This window comes from Polypterus senegalus, chromosome 3 (assembly GCF_016835505.1).
Source record: "Polypterus senegalus isolate Bchr_013 chromosome 3, ASM1683550v1, whole genome shotgun sequence".
Taxonomy (NCBI): domain Eukaryota; kingdom Metazoa; phylum Chordata; class Cladistia; order Polypteriformes; family Polypteridae; genus Polypterus; species Polypterus senegalus.
In genome coordinates, this window is record NC_053156.1 from 197572239 (window position 1) to 197596613 (window position 24375).

The 24375-nt window shown below is 37.7% G+C and overlaps 1 protein-coding gene across 1 annotated transcript in view; it reads right to left on the bottom strand.

Annotated features, from left to right (window-relative positions):
- zfand3 (zinc finger, AN1-type domain 3) overlaps positions 1 to 24375 on the bottom strand; it is a 232187-nt gene that overhangs the window by 74392 nt on the left and 133420 nt on the right. The window contains exon 3 of the mRNA XM_039748355.1: positions 2719 to 2910. Within this exon, the coding sequence (XP_039604289.1) occupies positions 2719 to 2910 (192 nt within the window). The remainder of the gene's footprint in view (positions 1 to 2718; positions 2911 to 24375) is intronic.

Sequence of the window (24375 nt, forward strand, 5' to 3'; positions counted from 1 at the left end):
CTTTATGGCTAGTGTGATGAGGCTTCAAAAAACTGGATGAATAAATGGGTGTCGTACAGGTTTAACTTAAATACTGTGTAAATGTTGGGTTCATGATCTGGTGGTCGGAGACACAAACACGGAAATCAATGGATGTTCTTCTGAGCGGGCTTTCTTTATTGCATTCATGCTGTCTTTATCTGATGTACCAAACCCCCAGTTCCAAGCCTTCCTTTTTTTTCTCCTACATAACCAATCACCATACGATAAACATCTTTGTGAAATTAAAACTAGCTATAAACTTAGACCACCGAGTGTTCAGAGCATTAAAACAATCTTCGTTATACATGTTTAAATATGCCAACCATTCAGGATTGTGCCCATCCCAGCAAGCATTGTGTGCGAGGCAGAAGCAAATCCTGAACAATGCACCAGCACATCACAGGGTGAATACGAGCAACACATACACTAGAAGGGTCAATATAGCATAATAAAACTCAACATCCTACATTACTTTGAAAGGAAACAGAAGCACGCCGAATAAACCCACCAGAAAAACATGCAAATTCAAGGCAGGGAACACCTGGGACCCCCTTGCTGCAAGGCAGCAGTAGAACCTTCACGCCCCTGTGCCCCCACATGATTAATACATGCTTTAATGCATTTCATCATGAAAATTATATAAAGTATTTATCTTAGCATTCTAAATGTTCAGGGAGCAGGAATATGATGAAATTAATGTATTCTGTGTGGTGACCGCTGCCTACGCCTCCTCAGTGCAAGAGGAAGTCAGTTTAAGAAGCATGTAGCAATTAACATGGTGCGGGGAACACTTAACACAAAGAATTTAATGTGCTACATAACTTATGACAGAGTTTGAGAAAATCTAGTGAATTAAATATTCATTTTATTCTACTTTAATGATAAATTACGAGAATAAAGTCAGCATGTTGACTTTATTCTCGTCTTAAGTGTCGCGATTAAAGTGGAAATATCGAGAATAAAGTCAACATGTCGTCACACTATTACACAGTATTCAGGTACATTACACAGTACTGAAAAAAAATAAAACAAGTACAACTTGGCCTGCAGTATTATCCAGTAGTATAGAAACAGTATTTACACATATGAACATAAAGGTTTAGACAACAGACACTGCTCCTTTTTTCGGCAAAAGTTCTTCTGTGTCATCATGTTCAACTTTATCATCTTCTACAGCTTCAGTTTCAGAATGTTCTCTGTCCATTTTCACTGCTCAATACCTCCACTAACGCATGTACTCTGTTGCATGTGTGTTTAGTGGTGCAGAAGTGAAAAAGGTCCACCCTTAAACAGTTTCCCGCTATGGCACATTCCAAACGTTGTTTAGGCTATATAAACCAGTGTTGCGGTATACGAAAAGTCCATATCATAACAAAAAGAAAAAACGTTTTTTGGTAGAAACTGCTATACCGCCCAGCGCTATTTCAATTACTGAAGTTTTATAATCCTAGTGTTCATCAAAAAACTGCATTATTCAACTTCTTAAAATGTATGGTATGATTTGGATTTAAATTCTAATGACTGGAACGACAATTCACAGAAAGACGAAAATACTTGATCATTTATGGAATCATTACTTAATGGGTTTACCAAAGATAAAAACCATAATTACATTATAACCATGCATTCACGTATTCGGACATCAGGTTAAAAGTATGTGTGAAAGATATTCTGGTCAGCTGCATACTTTTAACATTAGAATTACCAGAGCCTACAAAAAAAACTTGTAGATCCGTCCCACCTTAAATCACTTCTCACCTCTCCATCAGCGTCTTTTGTCCTTTAAATGTACTGATAAGCAGCAAACAGTCTGCCATCACATCCCCCAATGGCGCACAGTTTTCTCAGCTCAAGTCTGTTTACCTGCATGTCAGTTGCTTGGAGTTGTATAGAATGAGAAGTCAAGCAAAATCGCACCTTTTATAAATACTATATCGTTATGTGGAACACATGCATTTCATGTGTATTCTGTGTCTACAACAACCTAAGTAAACACATTGTTAAAAAAGAAACATTTTTCATGTTTTAGTAATAATTGACAAAATGAAGACACAAAGTTTATAATGTGTAAAGTCTGAAGTCCAAATATCAAAGAAACACTTTCACAAAAGGTACAAATATAACAGAACAAGTACGCTTTTATTCAAATAACTCAAAACTGCAGTTATATTTTTGAATAAAAGCGCACTTGTTCTATTATATTTGTACCTCTTGTGAAAGAGTTTCTTTGATAATTTGGACTTCAGACTTTACACATTATAAACTTTGTGTCTACATTTTGTCAATTATTACTAAAACATGAAAAATGTTTCTTTTTTAAAGATGTGTTTACATAGATCGTTGTAGACACGGAACACACATGAAATGCATGTCTTCCAAATAACGATACAGTATTTATAAAAGGTGTGATTTTGCTTGACTTTGCAAAATTTGATTCCTTTTTTTTAATCTGCTACTGGCTCATTTTTTTGTGCACTTGAGAGAACATGCGAGAAGAGCAATTCAAAATGCAAATTTCTGGGAAAACCCTGTGGGACCAAGGTGGTTAGATTTGCTAACATTATAAACAGCCCAATATAAAAAAAAATGACAAATTGCTCTAAAAATACACTACTGTGTCACTGACTTGACTTAATTACAAAAAGTGCTCTTAAGGTGAATGTTTCTAAGGAGATAGGGAAAGTCAATAATACTCACATTCCTCTTGGCTTGAAGATGCTACATTCGTTTCAGATGTGTGAGGCTGGGTGCTAACGTTCTGCAATGAAAATGAAGGAGAGATGCTACTACTGCTGTTACTATTAGTGTCATTTGTGAAGACATCTGAGGGACTGGTGCTGGTGGCTGGGCCAGAAGCAGAGTCATCATCTTGCTGCTTCTTCTGAGAGTCTGCAAGAGAGATATATAAAAAAAAAAAAAAAAAAAAAGATATGGTACAGAAAATGCAATGACTGAAATGAAACTACTCACAGTAAGAGTCATTTAAACAGTCGGAATGACACACAGATAAAATGACATGTACTACTATTTCTATTGAAACAGTCCCTACAGGATCAGGCATAGTATACAACAGCATACTTATTCATGAATTATTTCAATAAAAGCTTAATAAAAAACAGATTTTATTGGTACTGAATACTGGGAAATAAAGGGCTGATCAGGCATTTGCTGAGGCAATCCCAACAGTAGGACTGAGTCGTGGCCTTTATTTAACATCAGAAATTAAATACATGTTGAAAGGCACTGATAACACCAGCAATAAAAATGCATTTTATCTACACATACTACTTTTTGATAATTTCTGAGATCAAACATGCACATGAATAGCCTTGCTCATAAAACATTAAATGCATAAATTTAAAAATGTACCTAAAATGTAATTTATCTAAAATAAGTGCTATATTTTAGTTATATACAAATGCATTTTTTCATATTTATTATTTATATTTATTAAAGGGTAAGTAATCTGAAGTACAGAGGAAAAAACTGTAAAATTATATATTGCATAAATCAAGATAACCTCAATGTTGTATGATTATCGATGTTACCCAAAACATTAATTAAAGGGAAAGTTAATTCATGGTTCACTGTTCTATGTAATTTCCATGTAATAAAAGAGAAAGCACTTCTTTATTATTAACATATACATTTACAGTAGCGAAGTAACAACAAAAAAGGGGGGGGGGGCATTCTCAACTATTCAAACTCACTGAATACTTGTTAAATGTGTGCAAACATAAAGTTAGTTTACAGTACCTAATTAAAACAACATCTTTATTTAATATTTGGGCCTTTATACCAATATAACCAAGCCTTTTCATATTTAGGGAAGGTATCATTTTTAATTGCAATTGATTTTCAAAAGAAGCACAAAGGTCTATTTATTCCAAGATGTCAGATATTTTTAAGGAAATACAGTAATCCTCCCTCGATCACGGGGGTTGCGTTCCAGAACCCCCTGCAATAGGTGAAAATCCGCAAAGTAGAAACTGTGTGTTTGTATGGTTATTTTTATATATTTTAAGCCTTTAGAGACTCTCCCACACTGTTTATAAATAATCTCCGCACAGTTATACAGTAAACCCTCGTTTATCGCGGTTAATCAGCTCCAGACAGATAAATGAATTTCCACGAAGTAGGATTCTTTATTTATAAATCTAAAATTTTCGCAATTAGAGCATAGAAAACCTGTTTACGACCTTCTAAATACGTTTTTTAACATTATTAGAGCCCTCTAGACATGAAATAACACCCTTTAGTCAAAAGTTTAAACTGCGATCCATTAAAAGACAGAGATGACAGTTCTTTCTCACAATTAAAAGAATGCAAACATATCTTCCTCTTCAAAGGAGTGTGAGCGTCAAGAGCAGAGAATGTCAGAGAGAGAGAGAGAGTGAGAAAAGTAAACAAGCAAAAATCAATAGGGCTGTTGGGCTTTTAAGTATGGGAAGCACCGCAATAAAGCGGCCACAATGAAGGGATCAATGTGAAGGTAGTCTTTCAGCATTTTTTTTACAGGCACGTCCGTATCTTCTAAGCGAACAGCCACTGTGCAAACAGCCCCTCTGCTCACACCCCCTCCGTCAGGAGCAGAAAATGTCAGAGAGTGTGAGAGAGACAGAGAAAAGCAAACAATCAAAAATCAATATGGGCTGTTAGAGCTTTGAATTGTGCGAAGCACCGCACAGAAAGCATATTTTATATCATTGAGGAGTTTTATTTAATACATAATACGTGCTCTGATTGGGTAGCTTCTCAGCCATCCGTCAATGGCGTCCCTTGTATGAAATCAACTGGGCAAACCAACTAAGGACACATGTACCATAAATTAAAAGACCCATTGTCCGCGGAACCAATGAAAAATCTGTGATATATGTTTAGATATGCTTACATTTAAAATCCGTGATGGAGTGAAGCCGTGAAAGTTGAAGCGCAATATAGCGAGAGATCACTGTAGATGATTTCCAGTGTCAAGCTAAAATCAGTCTTGCTGCAAATAAAGTTTGTAAAAGAAAAGTGTAACAATTTAGTTGATAGCTGTCTATCCCAAATCCAAGCAAACAGAGGAATCAATTTAATATTCAGTTTTAAATAGTGTGAGAGAAATTTCTGAACTGTCAGCCAATAATGATAAATTGATTGACTAGACCACCATAAATGTATAAGATTACCATTTTTGCCACAATGTCTCCAGAATAAAGGGGAACAGTTTGAATAAGCTTTAGATAATTTCACTGGAGTAAATTGCCATCTATAAATTATCTTCAAGCTAAGTTCAATATATTTAATGCTATGTATAGATTTCTGTAATCTATAGACAGTATATATATATATATATATATATATATATATATATATAAAAATATAAATATACAGTATATAAATATATATACATACATACATACATACATACATACATACATACATATACACATACACAGGACATTCACAGTGTTGTCCTGAAGCCACTCCTTTGATATCTTGGCTGTGTGCTTAGGGTCGTTGTCCTGCTGAAAGATGAACTGTCGCCCCAGTCTAAGGTCAAGATTGCTCTGGAGCAGGTTTTCATCCAGGATGTCTCTGTACATTGCTGGAGTCATCTTTCCCTTTATCCTGACTAGTCTCCCAGTTCCTGATGCTGAAAAACATCCCCACAGCTGCCTCCACCATGCTACACTTTAAGGATGGCATTGGTCTGGTGATAAGCGGTGCCTGGTTTCCTCCAAACGTGACGCCTGGCATTCACACCAAAGAGTTCAATCTTTGTCTCATCAGACCAGAGAATTTTGTTTCTCATGGTCTGAGAGTCCTTCAGGTGCCTTTTGGCAAACTCCAGGCGGGCTGCCATGTGCCTTTTACTAAGGAGTGGCTGCCGTCGGGCCACTTTACCATACAGGCCTGATTGGTGGATTGCTGCAGAGATGGTTGTCCTTCTGGAAGGTTCTCCTCTATCCACAGAGGACCTCTGGAGCTCTGACAGAGTGACCATCGGTTCTTGGTCACCTCCATGACTAAGGCCCTTCTCCACCGATCGCTCAGTTTAGATGGCCGGCCAGCTCTAGGAAGAGTCCTGGTGGTTTTGAATTTCTTCCACTTACAGATGATGGAGGCCAATGTGCTCATTGGGACCATCAAAGCAGCAGAAATTTTACTGTAACCTTCCCCAGATTCGTGCCTTGAGACAATCCTGTCTTGGAGGTCTACAGACAATTCCTTTGACTTCATGCTTGGTTTGTGCTCTGACATGAACTGTCAACTGCGGGACCTTATATTAGACAGGAGTGTGCCTTTCCAAATCATGTCCAATCAACAGAATTTACCACAGGTGGACTCCAATTAAGCTGCAGAAACATCTCAAGGATGATCAGGGGAAACAGGATGCACCTCAGATCAATTTGGAGCTTCATGGCAAAGGCTGTGAATACTTATGTACATGTGCTTTCTCAGTTTTTTTATTTTTAATACATTTGCAAAAATCTCAAGTAAACTTTTTTCACGTTGTCATTATGGGGTGTTGTGTGTAGAATTCTGAGGAAAAAAATGAATTTAATCCATTTTGGAATAAGGCTGTAACATAACAAAATGTGGAAAAAATGATGAGCTGTGAATACTTTCCGGATGCACTGTATCTACACACATATATATATATATATATATATATATATATATATATATATATATATATATATAGACATTTATACATAAAATATAAAAGCAATCCTGCCTCAAATCAATGACAACATTTTGTAGTGTGGAGAAACTCTAGAGACAGCGTGTGTATTAACTTGTGGATTTTTCTGTGAGTATTTGGTGGCAGCGTGACGAAGTTGCTTCCGCAAGACTGCGTTAACTGTGGAGCTCAGCTCGAAGCATATTCTTTTACTACCTTGTCAATTGTGTAATGAGTTTTTTGAACAGGTTTGATTCATGGAAGTGATCACTCGTACTGCGTTCAGTCAGTTCACGTGAGCTGCTCTCTTGTGTGATATTGTGATGTCCACGGCTTTATTTAATGTTAGCAAAGACCGGCACTTAAAAGTTCCTCGCTACAGCAATTTTAACTCCGTTACAAAGTGATCCAAAGTCTTGTTTATACCTTGTGTCTTCTCATTAAACTTGTATCTCGCGAATAAAGTATTCGTCGAAGGCATGACAAACGGCAGCGGGAGCGTGTCTATAAACTAAACTTACACTTATGGTTTACACGGTGCTTTGTTTCCGCAGTAGCTGCACTTATGAATACGCTTTTATGCGTTTTTTTCTTCAGCACTCTTTGGAGCTCTTCCTTGTTTTTTACGTTCTGCGTTCACAGTCAGTTGACGTGATTACGTGGGAGGTGTGATGATGTGACACGCAACTCCGCCTCCCACGGCCATCGAGCTGCAGTCTATTACAGTATATCGATTAAAATAGGTTCCAGTTATAACCATTATGCGTAGAATTTCGAAATGAAACCTGCCCAACTTTTGTAAGTAAGCTGTAAGGAATGAGCCTGCCAAATTTCAGCCTTCTACCTACACGGGAAGTTGGAGAATTAGTGATGAGTGAGTGAGTTAGTCAGTCAGGGCTTTGCCTTTTATTAGTATAGACTAGCAGAATACCCGCGCTTCGCAGCGGAGAAGTAGTGTGTTAAAGAAGTTATGAAAAAGAAAAGCAAACATTTTAAAAATAACGTAAGATGATTGTTAATGTAATTGTTTTGTCATTGATATGAGTGTTGCTGGCATATACATACATATATATATATACAGTGGAGGAAATAATTATTTGACCCCTCACTGATTTTGTAAGTTTGTCCAATGACAAAGAAATGAAAAGTCTCAGAACAGTATCATTTCAATGGTAGGTTTATTTCAACAGTGGCAGCTTGCACATCAAAAGGAAAATCGAAAAAATAACTTTAAATAAAAGATAGAAATTGATTTGCATTTCATTGAGGGAAATAGGTTTTTGAACCCCTACCAACCATTAAGAGTTCTGGCTCCCACAGAGTGGTTAGACACTTCTACTCAATTAGCCACCCTCATTAAGGACACCTGTCTTAACTAGTCACCTGTATAAAAGACACCTGTCCACAGAATCAATCAATCAAGCAGACTCCACACTCTACAACATGGGAAAGACCAAAGAGCTGTCCAAGGATGTCAGAGACAAAATTGTAGACCTGCACAAGGCTGGAATGGGCTACAAAACCATTAGCAAGAAGCTGGGAGAGAAGGTGACAACTGTTGGTGCGATTGTTCGAAAATGGAAGGAGCACAAAATGACCATCAATCGACCTCGCTCTGGGGCTCCACGCAAGATCTCACCTCGTGGGGTGTCAATGGTTCTGAGAAAGGTGAAAAAGAATCCTAGAACTACACGGGAGGAGTTAGTTAATGACCTCAAATTAGCAGGGACCACAGTCACCAAGAAAACCATTGGAAACGCATTACACCGCAATGGATTAAAATCCTGCAGGGCTCAAGGTCCCCTGCTCAAGAAGGCACATGTGCAGGCCCGTCTGAAGTTTGCCAATGAACACCTGAATGATTCAGAGAGTGACTGGGAGAAGGTGCTGTGGTCTGATGAGACCAAAATAGAGCTCTTTGGCATTAACTCAACTCGCTGTGTTTGGAGGAAGAAAATTGCTGCCTATGACCCCCAAAACACTGTCCCCACCGTCATGCATGGGGGTGGAAACATTTTGCTTTGGGGGTGTTTTTCTGCTAAGGGCACAGGACAACTTAATCACATTAACGGGAAAATGGACGGAGCCATGTATCGTGAAATCCTGAGCGACAATCTCCTTCCCTCTGCCAGGAAACTGAAAATGGGTCGTGGATGGGTGTTCCAGCACGACAATGACCCAAAACATACAGCAAAGGCAACAAAGGAGTGGCTCAAGAAGAAGCACATTAAGGTCATGGAGTGGCCTAGTCAGTCTCCGGACCTTAATCCAATAGAAAACCTATGGAGGGAGCTCAAGCTCAGAGTAGCACAGAGACAGCCTCGAAACCTTAGGGATTTAGAGATGATCTGCAAAGAGGAGTGGACCAACATTCCTCCTAAAATGTCGCAAACTTGGTCATCAATTACAAGAAACGTTTGACCTCTGTGCTTGCAAACAAGGGTTTTTCCACTAAGTATTAAGTCTTTTTTTGTTAGAGGGTTCAAAAACTTATTTCCCTCAATGAAATGCAAATCAATTTCTATCTTTTATTTAAAGTTATTTTTTCGATTTTCCTTTTGATGTGCAATCTGCCACTGTTGAAATAAACCTACCATTGAAATGATACTGTTCTGAGACTTTTCATTTCTTTGTCTACACACACATACATATATACATATACATATATACATATATACATATATATACATATATACATATATATACATATATACATACATACATACATACATACATACACACACACACACACACATATATACATATATACATATATATATATATACACATACTGTATATATACACACACACACATATATATATATACACATACTGTATATACACATATACATATCTACATATATACACATATATATACAAATCTACATATATATATATATATATATTAGGGGTGGGACTCAATTAAAAAATTAATCCAATTAATTAGAGGCTGTGTAAGAATTAATCTTGATTAATCGTATGTAATCGCACGTAAATTTGCCCCAAATCGCAAATGTTTTTTTTTAATTTAAAAGGGTTTTAGTGGGCGACAGAATCAAATAATAGACATGGACATGAATATTGTAAACTGAAGCTGTTTTAATTTCTAAAAAAAAGCTTTTAAACTGCATTTGAATTCAAAACAGAAACAAAAATATCATCCCTGGTTAAAATTGGGCAGACTTAAAAATAAAGTGGTAGTTTAAGTACTTTAAGTACATTTTCAGAATAGTATTGTCTTTAAATAATAATAACCAAAATTTCAACATAAAGTGCAGTTTTTTTTCTTAAAAAAATAAGTCAGAAACATAAAAGGTAATTTGACCAACTTAATCTTTAAACTCTGAGTAACATTAGCCAAAATTATTTTGTACATTAGGCTAAAACAGTGTGATCATTGAACATTTTGTAATTAGATGTAATTAGAATTACTAACGGTCACGGAAGTCCAATGATCCCCAGTAAGAGCCACAAAGTCCGCTTTCTGTAATGCATCTAATTTTGCTTGCTTTTCAGTGTGCACAAAACCATGCTTTTATCAAGGCTTGCTCGGGTAGTCGAAATGATCAGTCGTAGGAACACGCTTTATTCGACTCTAACATTTTTGTAGCTGTGATGTGTGCATCAGTGTAATGGATGTACCAGGAAATCATGCATTGACAAAAGTTCCCATTTGCTTGGAATTGAAAGTGTGATTAAATGCGTTATTTTTTTAACGCGTTATGGAGTACATGCATCGAAGCTTCTCAGCTGTGCTTGTGCTAAGAAAGGGAAACATTTTAAAAATAACGTAACATGATTCTGCGTTAACCGAATATTTTTCATACGTCCCAAACCAAGGAGATGCAAGGTAAAATGAATCGGTAGCGCGTACATACTCAGTGCATCCCTCTCGGAATCGAACCTGAATGTCGCGTTAGAGGCTTAAGACTCTACAATTAGCCACAGCGTGTGGCTTGTCTATGCAAAGTATGTACTGTAGATCGGGTATATATATACATTTATATATATACCCGTATCGCAGTGGAGAAGTAGAAGTTATGAAAAGAAAAGGGAACATTTTAAAAATAACGTAACATGATTGTCAATATACAGTAATTGTTTTGTGAGTGTTATTGAATGTTGCTGTCATCAAGGATTTGATTATCATTATTTGTTTCAATCAGGGTCGTATTTGTACGATGTGTTGTGTTCAAGTTACATTCCGTGTTTGTCAATCGTTGTAAAGATAAGAGGTTTCATTCATCGATTAGTTTCTTACTGCATCAATAAACAGCTCGTCTTCCTCTTTATCTGAGATGTGACAAACTGCATGCATGGGTTTTTTTTTTTTTTACACTGTCTTCCTTTAGCGGGACATTCACTTTTTCCACCGTGTGCTTTGTTTCCGCAGTAGCTGCACTTATGAATATGATTGTATGTATCAGGACGCTTCATATTTTTTGCTGCCTTCTCAATTGTGTAATTCGGTTTTGTTCAGCACTCTTTGGAACTGTTGCTTTTGTCTGTGCACTGCGCCAGTTCCGTGAGCCGCTTGGTGTTCTTGCATCAAGGTTCCCAGCTGTGCTGGTGCCATCTCGTAATGTCAGCTAAGACCCGGCACTTAAAAGTTTTTCTCGCAGTTTCAATGAGTTTGTGCCAAACACCACCCTGACCATCTCATCTTCCTCTGCATAAGCACAGTCCTTCACCCGTGAATATTTACCGGCAGTGTTTGTATTGGATTGCCGCTGATGGACGGCCTTATATGGGCAGGCACTAAATTACAAACGCTAGTGGCAGCCTGTCTATGAACTTAATTTAATATAAACTTACGGTTCACGCCGTGCTTTGTTTCCGCAGTAGCTGTACTTATGAATATGCTTGTATGCATCATTTGCTTCATAATGTTTTTCTGCCTTCTCAATTGTGAAATGGCGTTTTGTGCTCATCGCTGTTTGGAGTTCTTCCTTGTTCTCTACGTACTTACGTAGGAGGCGTGATGATGTCACACTAAACCCCCACGCCATCTCCAACTCAACTCCATTACATTATATGGAGAAAAATAGCTTCCAGTTATGACCCTTACGCGTAGAATTTCGAAATGAAACCTGCCCAACTTTTGTAAGGAAGCTGTAAGGAATAAGCCTGCCAAATTTCAGCCTTCTACCTACACGGGAAGTTGGAGAATTAGTGATGAGTCAGTGAGTGAGTGAGTGAGGGCTTTGCCTTTTATTAGTATAGATTACAGTGTTCATGGAGATGCTGAAAGGAATGAAGGCTATTACCAGAAAAAAAAAAGTAGGCCAATGTGTTAAGTCCATTTTGTTTCCATGGGCATAGATTTAAATCTCGGATTAAACGCTGAAATATCGATAAAGGAAGCATTTTGAGAGGAGGAGAAAATTCTTTATTTTTATGTTAATATTTCCAAACAAACACTGCTGAAGAAACAGAAGTTAAGAAAAACGAAGGTAAATTACATCCAAGTTGAATAAGCCAAAGCAAATCTACCAAATCCGGATATCCACTTATGTACTGCTCTAATTGAACCCAATGTTTAGAAGTGTCAAAGAGACCACCATTCTCACATCTAATTTAGTATTACTGCTCTATGGTAGTTGTACAGGTCTGGGATTGCCATATCTCCCATGGGGCGGAGTTGTGTCACAGGAAATCTATTTATTATGGACTACCACCTTTCCAAATAAATTTAAATATATCTTTATGCAAGGTTTCTAAGACTTTGCTAGGAAGCAGAAAAGGAATGGTGTGAAAATGATATAAGAACTTTGGAAATACAATCATTTTTGTTGCTAAAATTTTATTTACCCATGATAAGAACAGTGAGTTAAGGTGCTTGAAATCTTTATTAATGTTATTTGATAAATTTAGAAAGTTAATATTTATAAGTTCCTTTGAAGAATTTGTAAATGATATGCCCAAATATGATATTGATAAATTTTCCAAATTGTAGTTAAATGTGGCTATCATTGTTCATAGAAAGGGCAGAGATAGCTATACTAAGGGCCTGACATTTTGTGTCAATTTTATAATAGGAACAGGCTGTAAACCTAGTTATAACGAAACAATTCCAGGGAATTAAAAGGATCTGATCATCTGAATACAGTCCAATTTTATGTACTGCAGGTTTAATGTGAACACCTTGATTCTCCTGATTAGAACGTATGTACTCAGCAAAGGGCTCCATAATAAAAGCAAATATTAAAGGTGAGGTTGTCTAGTACCATTTGAAATGTCAAAGGGTGCTGACAACAGCCTCTCTGTAAAAACTCTAGCTGAAGGTTTCGAGTATTATGACAGAATAGCCTTACAGATGGGTCCTTTAAGATTAAATTTACTCAGAACTTCAAATACATATAGCCAATGAACACTATCAAATGCTTTTTCTGCATCAAGAGCCAATAAAATAGTGGGGATAGATTTGGAGTCAACACATTCACTGATATCAATGAAACGTCTTGTGCTGTCTGGTGCTTGTCTCCCAGGTATAAAACCAACTTGATCATAAATGCATTTTAACATACAGCATATCAAACATTCCTCAAAATAACATTTCAAGATGACCTCATTACATTCTGAAATAACTAACCTTGGAAGGTAATTTTCATTTATCTGAAATGTACTTTGATCTCAAAATCACCCCCTGTGAATTTTTTCATACTTTATATCTTCCTGCTTATTTTAGTAAAGGTTCAAAGTGTGCTTGAGATACCTCAAAATGGACATAGCTATTTTCAATTAAAATACACAGTTTGTTCTTTCTTTCTTAATTGTAAATTAATCAGAAACACATTTTAATATATCAGGAAATGAATTTGAGATATCTAAACATGTACATAAAGATATGTAAAATGCAAATCTATGTGAAATCATTACCTGAAATGCAGGATATCTTGAATATATTTTGAAATATCATGTAATAGAATGATATTTTGAAATACTGTAAACCAAAATAATTTCCTTAGTAACAGGAGGTCTTACTGAAATCACGGAAAACACACACACAGATATTTGGAAATTTTCAAAATGCACAGAAATTATTTCAAGTTATCTCAAAATACATTTCCGATATCTAAGACTGACAAGGGTGTCATCTTAAAATATCTTGAATTTGGTCTCGTCCGTTGCGGGAGATGGACATCTGAGGTGGAACTCTGTTAGCAAATGTGTTATTTTTTCTTATAATCCGAAGTTATCCTGCATTTACCCAACCCGAGGGTTCGATTATAGTATATGCAAGCATATATAAACATGGCCGGTAAGAAAGGGGCTCAGAAAGAAATGGAAAAGAAACCTAAAGCTACATCAGTTCAAGTTATGGCCTTTCAGAGACTGACTTGGGACAGACAGGCGAAAGCTCAGACTTTTTGTGACCACTGTCCGCTGCATCCTCTACAGTTGAGAGCGAAAATGGGAGCAAATGTGTAAGTGATGCAGGTTACTATAGCTCGCCGATTCCAGAAGATCACTTGAAACTGGAAAAGGCCTTGCAGTGCGCGCTTTCATCTACTCCTCACGAGCCGGGAACATCAGCTGTAATAGTGCTTGCCGCTTAATCTACAGTGCACATAAGCAGAAATGATCTGTCTGAACTGAAGGTAATGATTGCTGAGCTCAAGCAAGAGATAAAGAAAGATATAAAGAAAGAAATAAATGGTATAAATGGTATGCTCAAGACAAGCAAGACGACAAGCTGTGGCGGGAGAAATGAGTATATAAAATCACCTTGAGGCATGCTGGAAAAAACTGAGGAGCACATTAAGGAAAATGCGTCTAAATTGAGAGTACTTGCTGATCTAAACCCAGTGAAATTCGTAGGTCAATTATTCTTCAAAATAATTGGAGAGAACTTTAAATCAGACGGCAAGATAGCAGCAGCATACGGGGATCGAACACATCTAAATCTAGGACTTTTGTTGTGCGCTTCGAGAAGTTACAATCTAAATTAAATGTAATGTCACTTCTCAGAAAAAAAAACAAGAGATTATATTTGAAAATAATCTCATTTGTAATTTTCCCTGATTTCTTACTCTCAACAGCCGCTAAATGAGCCTCTTTTTATAATATTAAACAGTGCTTACGAAAATCCGATATCAGATACAGCCTCTTGTATCCTGCCAAACTCAAAGTGGATATTTAAGGCAAACATTACATCTTTTTATCTGCTTCCTTCGTAGAGGTAGAGTTAAGAAAGCTGATCCCGACACTTTCCTGAACTAGGATTGTGAGTTGCACCCTGTCATCGCATCGTAAAGAAGATATCACCGGCTGTCTGATCCGCTTGCAATGACACTGGTACCGTAATCATACTTACACCAAACTTCCTTTTCCAATCTCAGTCACTACCTGTTTATGTTTCAATTACAATTATACACGTTTATGTATGTATGTGTGGAAGAAATTAAATTAGTAACTTTTTTTTCTCTTTTTACTATTCTAAAGGAGATTGTTAAACATTATACCCTTGGTTTGTTGTTGTTATTATTATTGTAATAGGGTTTACTATGCTTATCCAAGGCCACTTTTTAACACCATTCCCTGGGCTTACTGTCTTAACATTTCAAGACTGTTGAAGATATGTTTCTTTTTTATGCTTATAGTATTTACATTGTATCGGGAATAGATACCTCAATTTTAGTCTCTGACGGGGGGCTTGTTTTGTTTTGGACGTGCTCTGTCTCTAGGTATGCCAGAAGACTGGGACTTTGTGAAGTGGGGTCCAGGCTCACGTGGGGAGGCAAAAATGGGGGAGGGGGCTAAGATTATAATAATTATAATAATAATTATATTTACCAAAGTAACAATAGACTGCATGGCAATAACCCCTGGGAAAATTGGAAATTAAGGTCAAAGCTGTCTCACTTTCGGTTAACACTACAGTAATCCCTCCTCGATCGCGGGGGTTGCGTTCCAGAACCCCCCGCGAAAGGTGAAAATCCGTGAAGTAGAAACCATATGTTTGTATGGTTATTTTTATATATTTTAAGCCCTTAGAAACTCCCACACTTTATAAATATTCCCTGCACAGTTTTACAGCACAAACCCTTTGTATTCTCTTAGATATTAGGTAAGATTCATTGAAATTATGTATGTAAACACACTGTTTATATACAGTAAAACCTAAATATTAATTTGAAGATATCGAGTGTCTCCGATATCACATATGTTACAGACATTACGATAGACAGGCCACCAGCAATAAATACGTACAATACAAGAAAAATTGTAAACAGTAAATGTGTGTACAGTGACACTAAACGTACGTACATGTACTGTAAGTAGAAAATTAACTATGGTTATTCACCAACAATGACACGACGACTTGTCCGATAACAATGAGTTTAATTTTACTACACAACAAAGGAGAGCGTTGCAGCCCTTCTAAAGGAGCCTCTTCAGGCGATTGTGTAACACCGCCATTGTTCTTCTTCCAGCAGTCTTCAATCCGGACTACTGCCTTATTACGTCCACTTACAACTCGTTTTGCTCCTTTTTAAATAAAAAGTATCGTGGACTCATTGATGCCGTAATGGTGTCCTACAGCGGTGTAGCTTTCCCTTCCTTCAACATATCCAAAACTTTTACCTGTTTGGCAATTGTTAGCATCTTCCGTTGGCGCTTGGCCCCTGAAGCAGTAGCAGGAGCAGATTGTTTTGGAGCCATAATGAAGGGCTTGACTACGCACAAAGATAAATACAAAAGAGCACAAAAGTTAACTCTTTACACAGTGAAACACGTTGATGCTGAATGAGAGAGATGAGACTTCCTGGTTAAAACCGCGGAATCGAATTCGCTGCTCCGTCGCTAAGCCAGTCAGAACACAGGAACTTAACTGCATGCTCTGATTGGTTAGCTTCTCAGCCATCTGCCAATAGCGTCCCTTGTATGAAATCAACTGGGCAAAACAACCGAGGAAGCAAATACCAGAAGTAAAAAGACCCACTGTACACAGAACACGCAAAGTAGCAAAAAATCCGCTTTATATATTTAGATATGCTTACATATAAAATCCACGATAGAGTGAAGCCGCGAAAGTCGAAACACGATATAGCGAGGGATTACTGTACATGGAAATTAAGATCAAAGCTGTCTCACTTTCAGTTACCACTACAAAATGACATCAAAAATCCCGAATCATGAATTAAAAAGAAAAAGTATTCTCTCACCTAACAGGTCCAAACGCTAAAATAGTATTTTTACAGGAGACCCACGTATTAAGCAAGGATCAGTTCCAGCAACAAAAAGACTGGACTGGCCAAATGTTCCATTCCGGCTTTACCAAAAAAAACTAGGTGTGAGAATTCTTATCCATAGAACAGTCTCATTTGTCGTATCAGATGTTGCATCTGATCCTGAAGGGAGATAGATGATTGTCATGGGTAATTTATTTAAGTGTGATTTAAATAAGTGATTTTGATAAATGTTTATGTACCCAATGTGGATGATAGGGATTTCATCCAAAATGTATATGCATCCATTCCCAATATGAAAACTCATAAAATTATAATGGCTGGGGACTTTGTGTTTTAAATCCAGATAGGTCTCCTACCGCAGGGGTGATGACATAAATCTAATACTGCAAAGACAGTTACACAGTTTGTAACTGACCACAACTTATGAGACCCCTGGAGATTTCTAAACCCAAACTCAAGAACATGTTCCTTCTGCTCACCAGTGCATCATTGCTACTCAAGAATTGATTATTTCTTTACAGAAAACAATTTCTTGCCTACGATTAAATCCTGCAAGTACAACACTATTGTTATTTCCAACCATGCCCCCTCTGATCTTGGGGATAAAATCATTATGCCCCACATACTCATATCGAAGATGGTATCTTAACCCACTTTAATTAGCAGACAAAAAAATTTATATCAAAACAAAGAGGGCTCTGCAGGAATACTCTGGGAAACCCTGAAGGCCTTCTTAAGAGGTCAGATTATTTCATATCTTTCCCACAGAAATAAATTGGAAAGCAAGCAGGCCTCAAAGCTAACCAGCAAAATTACTAGAATAGATCAAGAACATGCCAGGTGTCCAAGTGAGGCTCTTCATAGGAAAAGACAGGCTCTGCATTCAGAACTCAAACTCTTGACAACTAAAGAAACTGAACAACTTATTTATAAATCAAGACATCATTACTATGAACATGGTGAGAAAGCTAATAAGCTTTTAGCTCAACAAATCCGCAATGCAATCCCAGCAATCACCAACACAAACGGAGAAAAAAATCATTCACCATAAAAATATAATGCACACATTCAGAGACTACTATAAATCCTTATATTCTACCGAGTTTAAAGAACACAAGACACAATCTAATGCATTTCTGGATTCATTAGCAATACCACAAATAGATACTCTTAGTGCAGAAGAATTGGATAAATCGTTGGCATTATCAGAATTATTATATGATATAAAGTCACTTCAGAGTGGGAAAGAAGCAGGCCCTGATGGCTATCCTGCCAAATTTTATAAGAAGTTCTCCACTCAGCTAGCTCCCCTCCTATTAGCAACATTCATAGAAGCTACAGACAAAAAAATCACCGTCAAAAAAATCACTGTCTTTCCAAAACAAAATAAGGATGTATTACAATGTGCATCATACAGGCCAATTTCACTTCTGAACAATGATGTTATGATTCTCCATCCTTCTAGCTAGGATGTTGAAGAGTAAGAGCTGCCTTCGGTAATATCACAAGATCAAACTGGATTTATTAAAGGCCAACACTTAGCGTCCAATCTTCGATGCCTGTTTAATGCAATACAGTACACCCCCAAAATCTGCAGGGATTACGTTCCTACAGCACCCGTGAATTGTGAAAACCGTGACTTTTGGATGTGGTTAAAAAATACCTTTTAAATGCCTATTATTATAGTTTAAACCCTAAATACAGTATGCCCCCAAAGCACTTTCATTTTGTTGCAAACTCAGCTTAATACATTACCTAAAAAATTACCTTAATACATTACCTAAAAACAGAATGTAAAGGTAAACCCCTATACTGTACTGCTATGTGTCCCGCGGTGCTAGAATGTAAAATACAGATGATACCGCTATATGTACTGTAATTCACGCAAGCGTGTTTTCTTTGGTATGTGCGGTCGTTTTCTATGTAGAGTAAATACATAATTTCATTTAAGTAAAATACAATAAAATGTACGGGTACTCACCAATGATGGATGATATTGATGATGATGAAGTAGCTGTGCAGTACAATGCAGAGGATTTAAAACTCCTTGGGTGGCGCCTCTTCAGTCGTATCTTTGGACGGGTTTTCTTCTGGTGGGGTTTCGTGCTAGCTTTTCTTTATAGGTTTCAGGAATATTGTGATGGGAAGTTGTTATCGTTGTTTCTTTACGCTCTTTACATGTTTGAATAGCAGCATTGATGTCATTATTAACTGTGAGAGCTTGAACCATAACAGGGGATCCCATGCTTCAATCATCCCTTGTAACTCGATGTCTGAATAATCTGGGACAGACGTTCCAAAGTCAGGCCCTGCTCCTGCTCCTCTTGCACTGGATCTATCTCTTACTCCGCCTCCTCGCTGGCAGACTTTGTTAACTCCAACAAATCCTCGTCTGTCAGGGGTTCAGAGTGGGCATCGATAAGGTTATTCACCTCATCTTGAGTGATGTCATCAAAACCTTCGCCTCCCAGTATCTTTGCCAGTTCGACAGCCTTGTCAAGAGTGTCATGCTGAATTTTTTCGGGCGATAAGCCCTTGTTGTCATGGACACACTCTGGCCACAGCTTGAAGCAAGGATTTTGGTAATCCTGGATTTAGGGTTGTGCATCCAGAAGACAGACAGCAGTTTTTTATTTTTATGGGCCCTAGGGTTCGCTGATTTGTAGATGAGGCCAGGTTTCATCATGTAACCAGCAGCACTGTCACACATAATAAGTGTCACTCTGTCCTTCTGTGCCTTAAACCCTGGAGCTTTGGCTTTGTCCTTCATGATGTAAGTTCTAGGCAACTTCTTCTTACAGAACAAGCCAGTCTCATCCATGTTAAAAACTTGTTCAGGCTTCTATCCCTTCTCCTCTATGATGTGCCTAAATGTCGCGGGGTACTTCTCCGTGGCTTTTGTCAGCAGACGCTGCCTCTCCATGTAGAGAGATGCTTTTAATATTAGACCACTTCTGAAAATGATCAAACCATCCCTTACTGGCTTGAAAATCTTCAGGCTCCGGTGCTGTTGATGGCCCTGGATGCTGTTCTTCAGTACCTTCTACATCGTCTCCTGCAGCAAACTGCTGGTACAATTTCCATGCCTTTTCAAGGATGATGTTACCGTCGAAGGGGATGTTTTTCTTTCTGTCGTCGGTGATCCACAATGCCAAGGCAGATTCCATCCTGACGATATTTTTATTCCTTACGGTTGTTACCTTTTTCACAGAAGCTTACAGATACGGTACTGCAGATCGCTGCCTCGGTCTTCTTTATGTAGTGTATGGTGCTTTTATTAATGCCATAGTGGCACGCTACTGCAGCATAACTTTTTAGTTCCTGGAGCAAATCCAGTAGCTCAACCTTCTCCTGGAGTGTTTTAAATTTCTTCTGGTGCTTAGGTTCAGTGCCAGAAGCCTTAGAAGGGGCAGGGTGTTTCGGCGACATCTTGTTTGCTTAAGAATAACAAAATGAACACAATAACAAAATGGAAAACATGAGGACACTCAGCTGGAGTCGCGTCACAGGGCAGCAGTCAATCAGGAGCAAGGAGAAATGAATAATGCTCTCAGATTGGCTACTTTCACCATTCCAAACCGCGTTTCCCTCAGCGGTTGCTTCCTGTTCTCTCTACAGCACAGGATATATGTGCTTTCCGCTAACAATTAATAGTTAGATTCTAAGGAAAAATCTGTGAATGACTGAGTCCGCAATTTCGCGGTGGTCTACTGTATATTCACCCGCAAAGTCAAACATCCCAGGTATTTTATTATCCTTGGATGCAGAAAAAGCATTTGATATGATTGAATGGAACTACCTTATCACTACATTGGAGAAATTTGGGCTTGGCTCAAACATTTGTGCATGGATCAAACTACTATATACCAATCCAGAAGCTTCAGTTTGAATTAACAACATTAATTCAGACTACTTTAAACTAGAATGTGTTACCAGACAAGGATGCCCCTTGGCCCCACTACTTTTTGCAATCGCCATTGAGCCACTGGCAGTTCACTGTCGAAACGCTTATGAGATAAAGGGGATTATCAGAGAAGGACTTGAACAGAAAATATCTCTATATGCAGATGATATGGTACTGTATACATCAGACCCACAAAATACTGTGCCTGCAGTCCTAACAGCACTAATAGAATTCCAAAAGATTTCTGGTCTCAGAATTAATTTGACTAAAAGTGTGCTCTTTCCAGTGAATTCTTAAGCACACAATATTAGACTGGACACCTTCCCTTTTATCATTGCAGATCAGTTTAAATATTTAAGGGTAAACATCACAAGTAACATAAAGCTCTTTATCAACAACATTTCACTGTCTGTATGGAAAAAATTAAGCAAGACTTGCATAAATGGTCAACCCTTTACCTCACTTTAGCTGGAAGAATTATTATTAAGATGAATATCCTCCCTAAGCTTCTCTTTTTATTTCAAAACATCCCAGTATACATTAATAAATATTTTTTTAAGACATTCAATTCAACCATAATCACATTTATTTGGAATTCAAAACATCCACGTATCCAAAGAGCGACCCTACAAAGGCAGAATGAGGCATGGCTGTAACTAACTTTCAATTTTACTACTGGGCAGCAAACACACAAACTATAAAAACATGGATATGGACAAAAATAGATGAACATATACAGGCTTGGTCTGCATCAGAAATAAAATCTTGCTGTACTTCTTTATATTCCTTGCTTTGTGCCCCAATAAATGCAAGTTATCGCCAATATACTAACAACCCGATTGTGCTTCACTCACTCAGAATATGGAACCAATGTAGGAAGCATTTTAAGATAGATAATCTTTTATCTGTGGCACCTCTGCACAAGAACCACCTTTTTCAAGCCTCGCAAACATGCAGTTTTTAATATCTGGAAAACATTAGGGATTAAATCACTTAAAGATCTGTACATAGACAACGTCTTTGCAACCTATGAACAATTACATTCTAAATGTAACTTTCCAGCAACACATTTCTTTAAATATCTTCAAATTAGGAACTTTGTTAAACAGAACCTGCCTAATTTTCCTCACCTCCCACCTTGCTCTATGCTGGAAAAAATATTGCTCAGTTTCAAGGACTTAGACAGCATTTCTGCAATATATAAAACTATTTTACAGTCCCTCCCTTTCAAAGATCCAAGAGGACAGTGGGAAAAGGATCTCTCACTCAACATCTCAGAAAAGGAATGGAAGGTAGCAAATGCAGAAAATTCACTCGAGCTCCATATGCGCAAAGCATACACTTATTCAACTCAAAATTAAATATATCAAAGACAAGATCCAACCTGCAAACGCTGCAATCAAGTTCCAGCCTCACTGGGTAATATGTTTTGGGCCTGCACCAAAATAACATCATTCTAGACCAAAATTTTTAAATGCCTTTCAGACAGCCTTGGTGTCACAATCCCTCCTAACCCATTAACAACTGTGTTTGGTGTACTCCCAGATAGGCTTAAAGTGTAGAATGACAAACAAACTGTGATTGCCTTTACTATACTATTGGCACGGAGACTTATCTTGTTAAACTGGAAGAATCTTAACTCTCCTCTTTTAAGTCAGTCAGTGACTGATGTTATATATTATTTGAAATTGGAAAAATTTCTCACTTAGTGAATCTGTGCAGAAATTTCTCAAAACCTGGCAGGATCTAATCAATAACATTTTAGAATAAGCTTTGAAAGCACTGAGGAAGCAGATTCTCTCCCCATTTCTTTTTCTTCCCCATTTATATATATCCACTTATTAAATTTATCTATTTACTTATGGTTTGTTTTATTCTGCTGCCCCTGCTCGCTTTCTCAGGGGTGAGGGCTGATTTGTTTTCAATCCTATTCTTGAGCAAGGCCCTTAACCTGTAATTGCTCCGTCCTGGGTATGACGTTATTCTGTATCCATCCATGCATGTAGGCACTCCAACTTGCAGGGACAAACTTGGGGGTTGGTGGCAGAATTGGCACTCCAGCCACCACAACAAACCTCACACAGTTCCACTACATCTGAAGTAGTGTGGTACTGAGGTGCCACCCGTTGCATGGCTGTACTCGGGTCCTAATCTGGGATCCTGAGTTGATGGGTGCGGCAATGCGCTGTATCAGCGCATGCTCCTAAACTTTCTATTCTTGAAAAATTTTTCTATTTGTATGGAATGTTGTGTGATTTCAATAAAATCAATACAATTATATAAAAAAAATCTTGATGATGCCTTCCAGAGTCTTTTCATGTGTAGTTTCCCACTAGTAAAACAAGCTGCTCACCTGTATCTGAAGTGCTAACTCTCTCGATTTGCTGAACACTAGAATCCCTGAGGCCTACGAAAAAAGCCATAATGCCAGGCCACCATAAATTCCTTCACACCTCTTCATTAGTGTCTTTGTTTTGCAAATGTGTCGATCAGCACTGGCAGCCTGCTCAGTGAGGCACCGAGGCTGCTGAAGTCAGGTCAGACACTGTTCATCTGGGAGTAAGGTGTCTGGAACTGTATAGGGCAAATACTTTATATTTGGAATACATACATTTCATGTGTGTCCAGTGTCTACAACAATCTGGGTCAGGGGTGTCAAACTCAAGGCCCGGAGAGCCTCAGTGGCTGCAGATTTTCACTGTAACTCTTTTCCTAATCAGTGACCACTTTTCACTGCTAATTAATTTATTTTGCCTTCATTTTAATAGCCCTGTTTTTAAGGATTCAGTCCTTTAAATTGATTCTTTCCTTCATTAAATGACAGCCAAACAGAAATTAGATGTGAAACAAGTCAACAAATGACCAGCTAAATTGGGTCTTCAAACTCCAACCAATTTCTCTCCAACCAGTTTCTTAATGAGAAAACAATTCTTCCTGTTAATTAACTTCTGTATTTAATTCCATGGCCTGTTGCTGTTCTCATTTTGCCACAGCAGACATTCCCAAAATTGTTGATTTTTCTGTTTTTTCTAAGAACACTGTCAAAATGTTTTGGTGAACTGAGAGATCAATCTTACCAAGACCTTCACATTTCTTTATTTTCAGATATTGTGTAATGGCCACATACGAGCTGGTCATGTGGTGGCTTGTTTTGCATCTCAATATTGTTAAGGAAAAAGAAACAGTGATTAAAAAGAAGTTAATTAGCAAAAGAAGTTAATTAGCAGCAAAAACTGGTCACTAATTAAGAAGATGATTAGAATGAAAACCTGAAGCCACTGCGGCCCTCCAGGACTGAACCGGATATTCTTGAATAACACACTTGTTTTGTTATATCTTTTGTGAAAGTGTTTATTTGATATTTGGACTTCAGTCTTCAAACATTATACACTTCATATCAGCATTTTGTCATTACTACTATAACATGAAAGGAGTTTTATTTATGTGTTCAACATTTCTTGCCTCGTATTTCCTGTCATCCTACATTTACCCAGATTGTTGTAGACATGGAACACACATGAAATATATGTATTCTTAATAACGACATATTATTAACCCTATACAATTCAAGACACCTCACACCC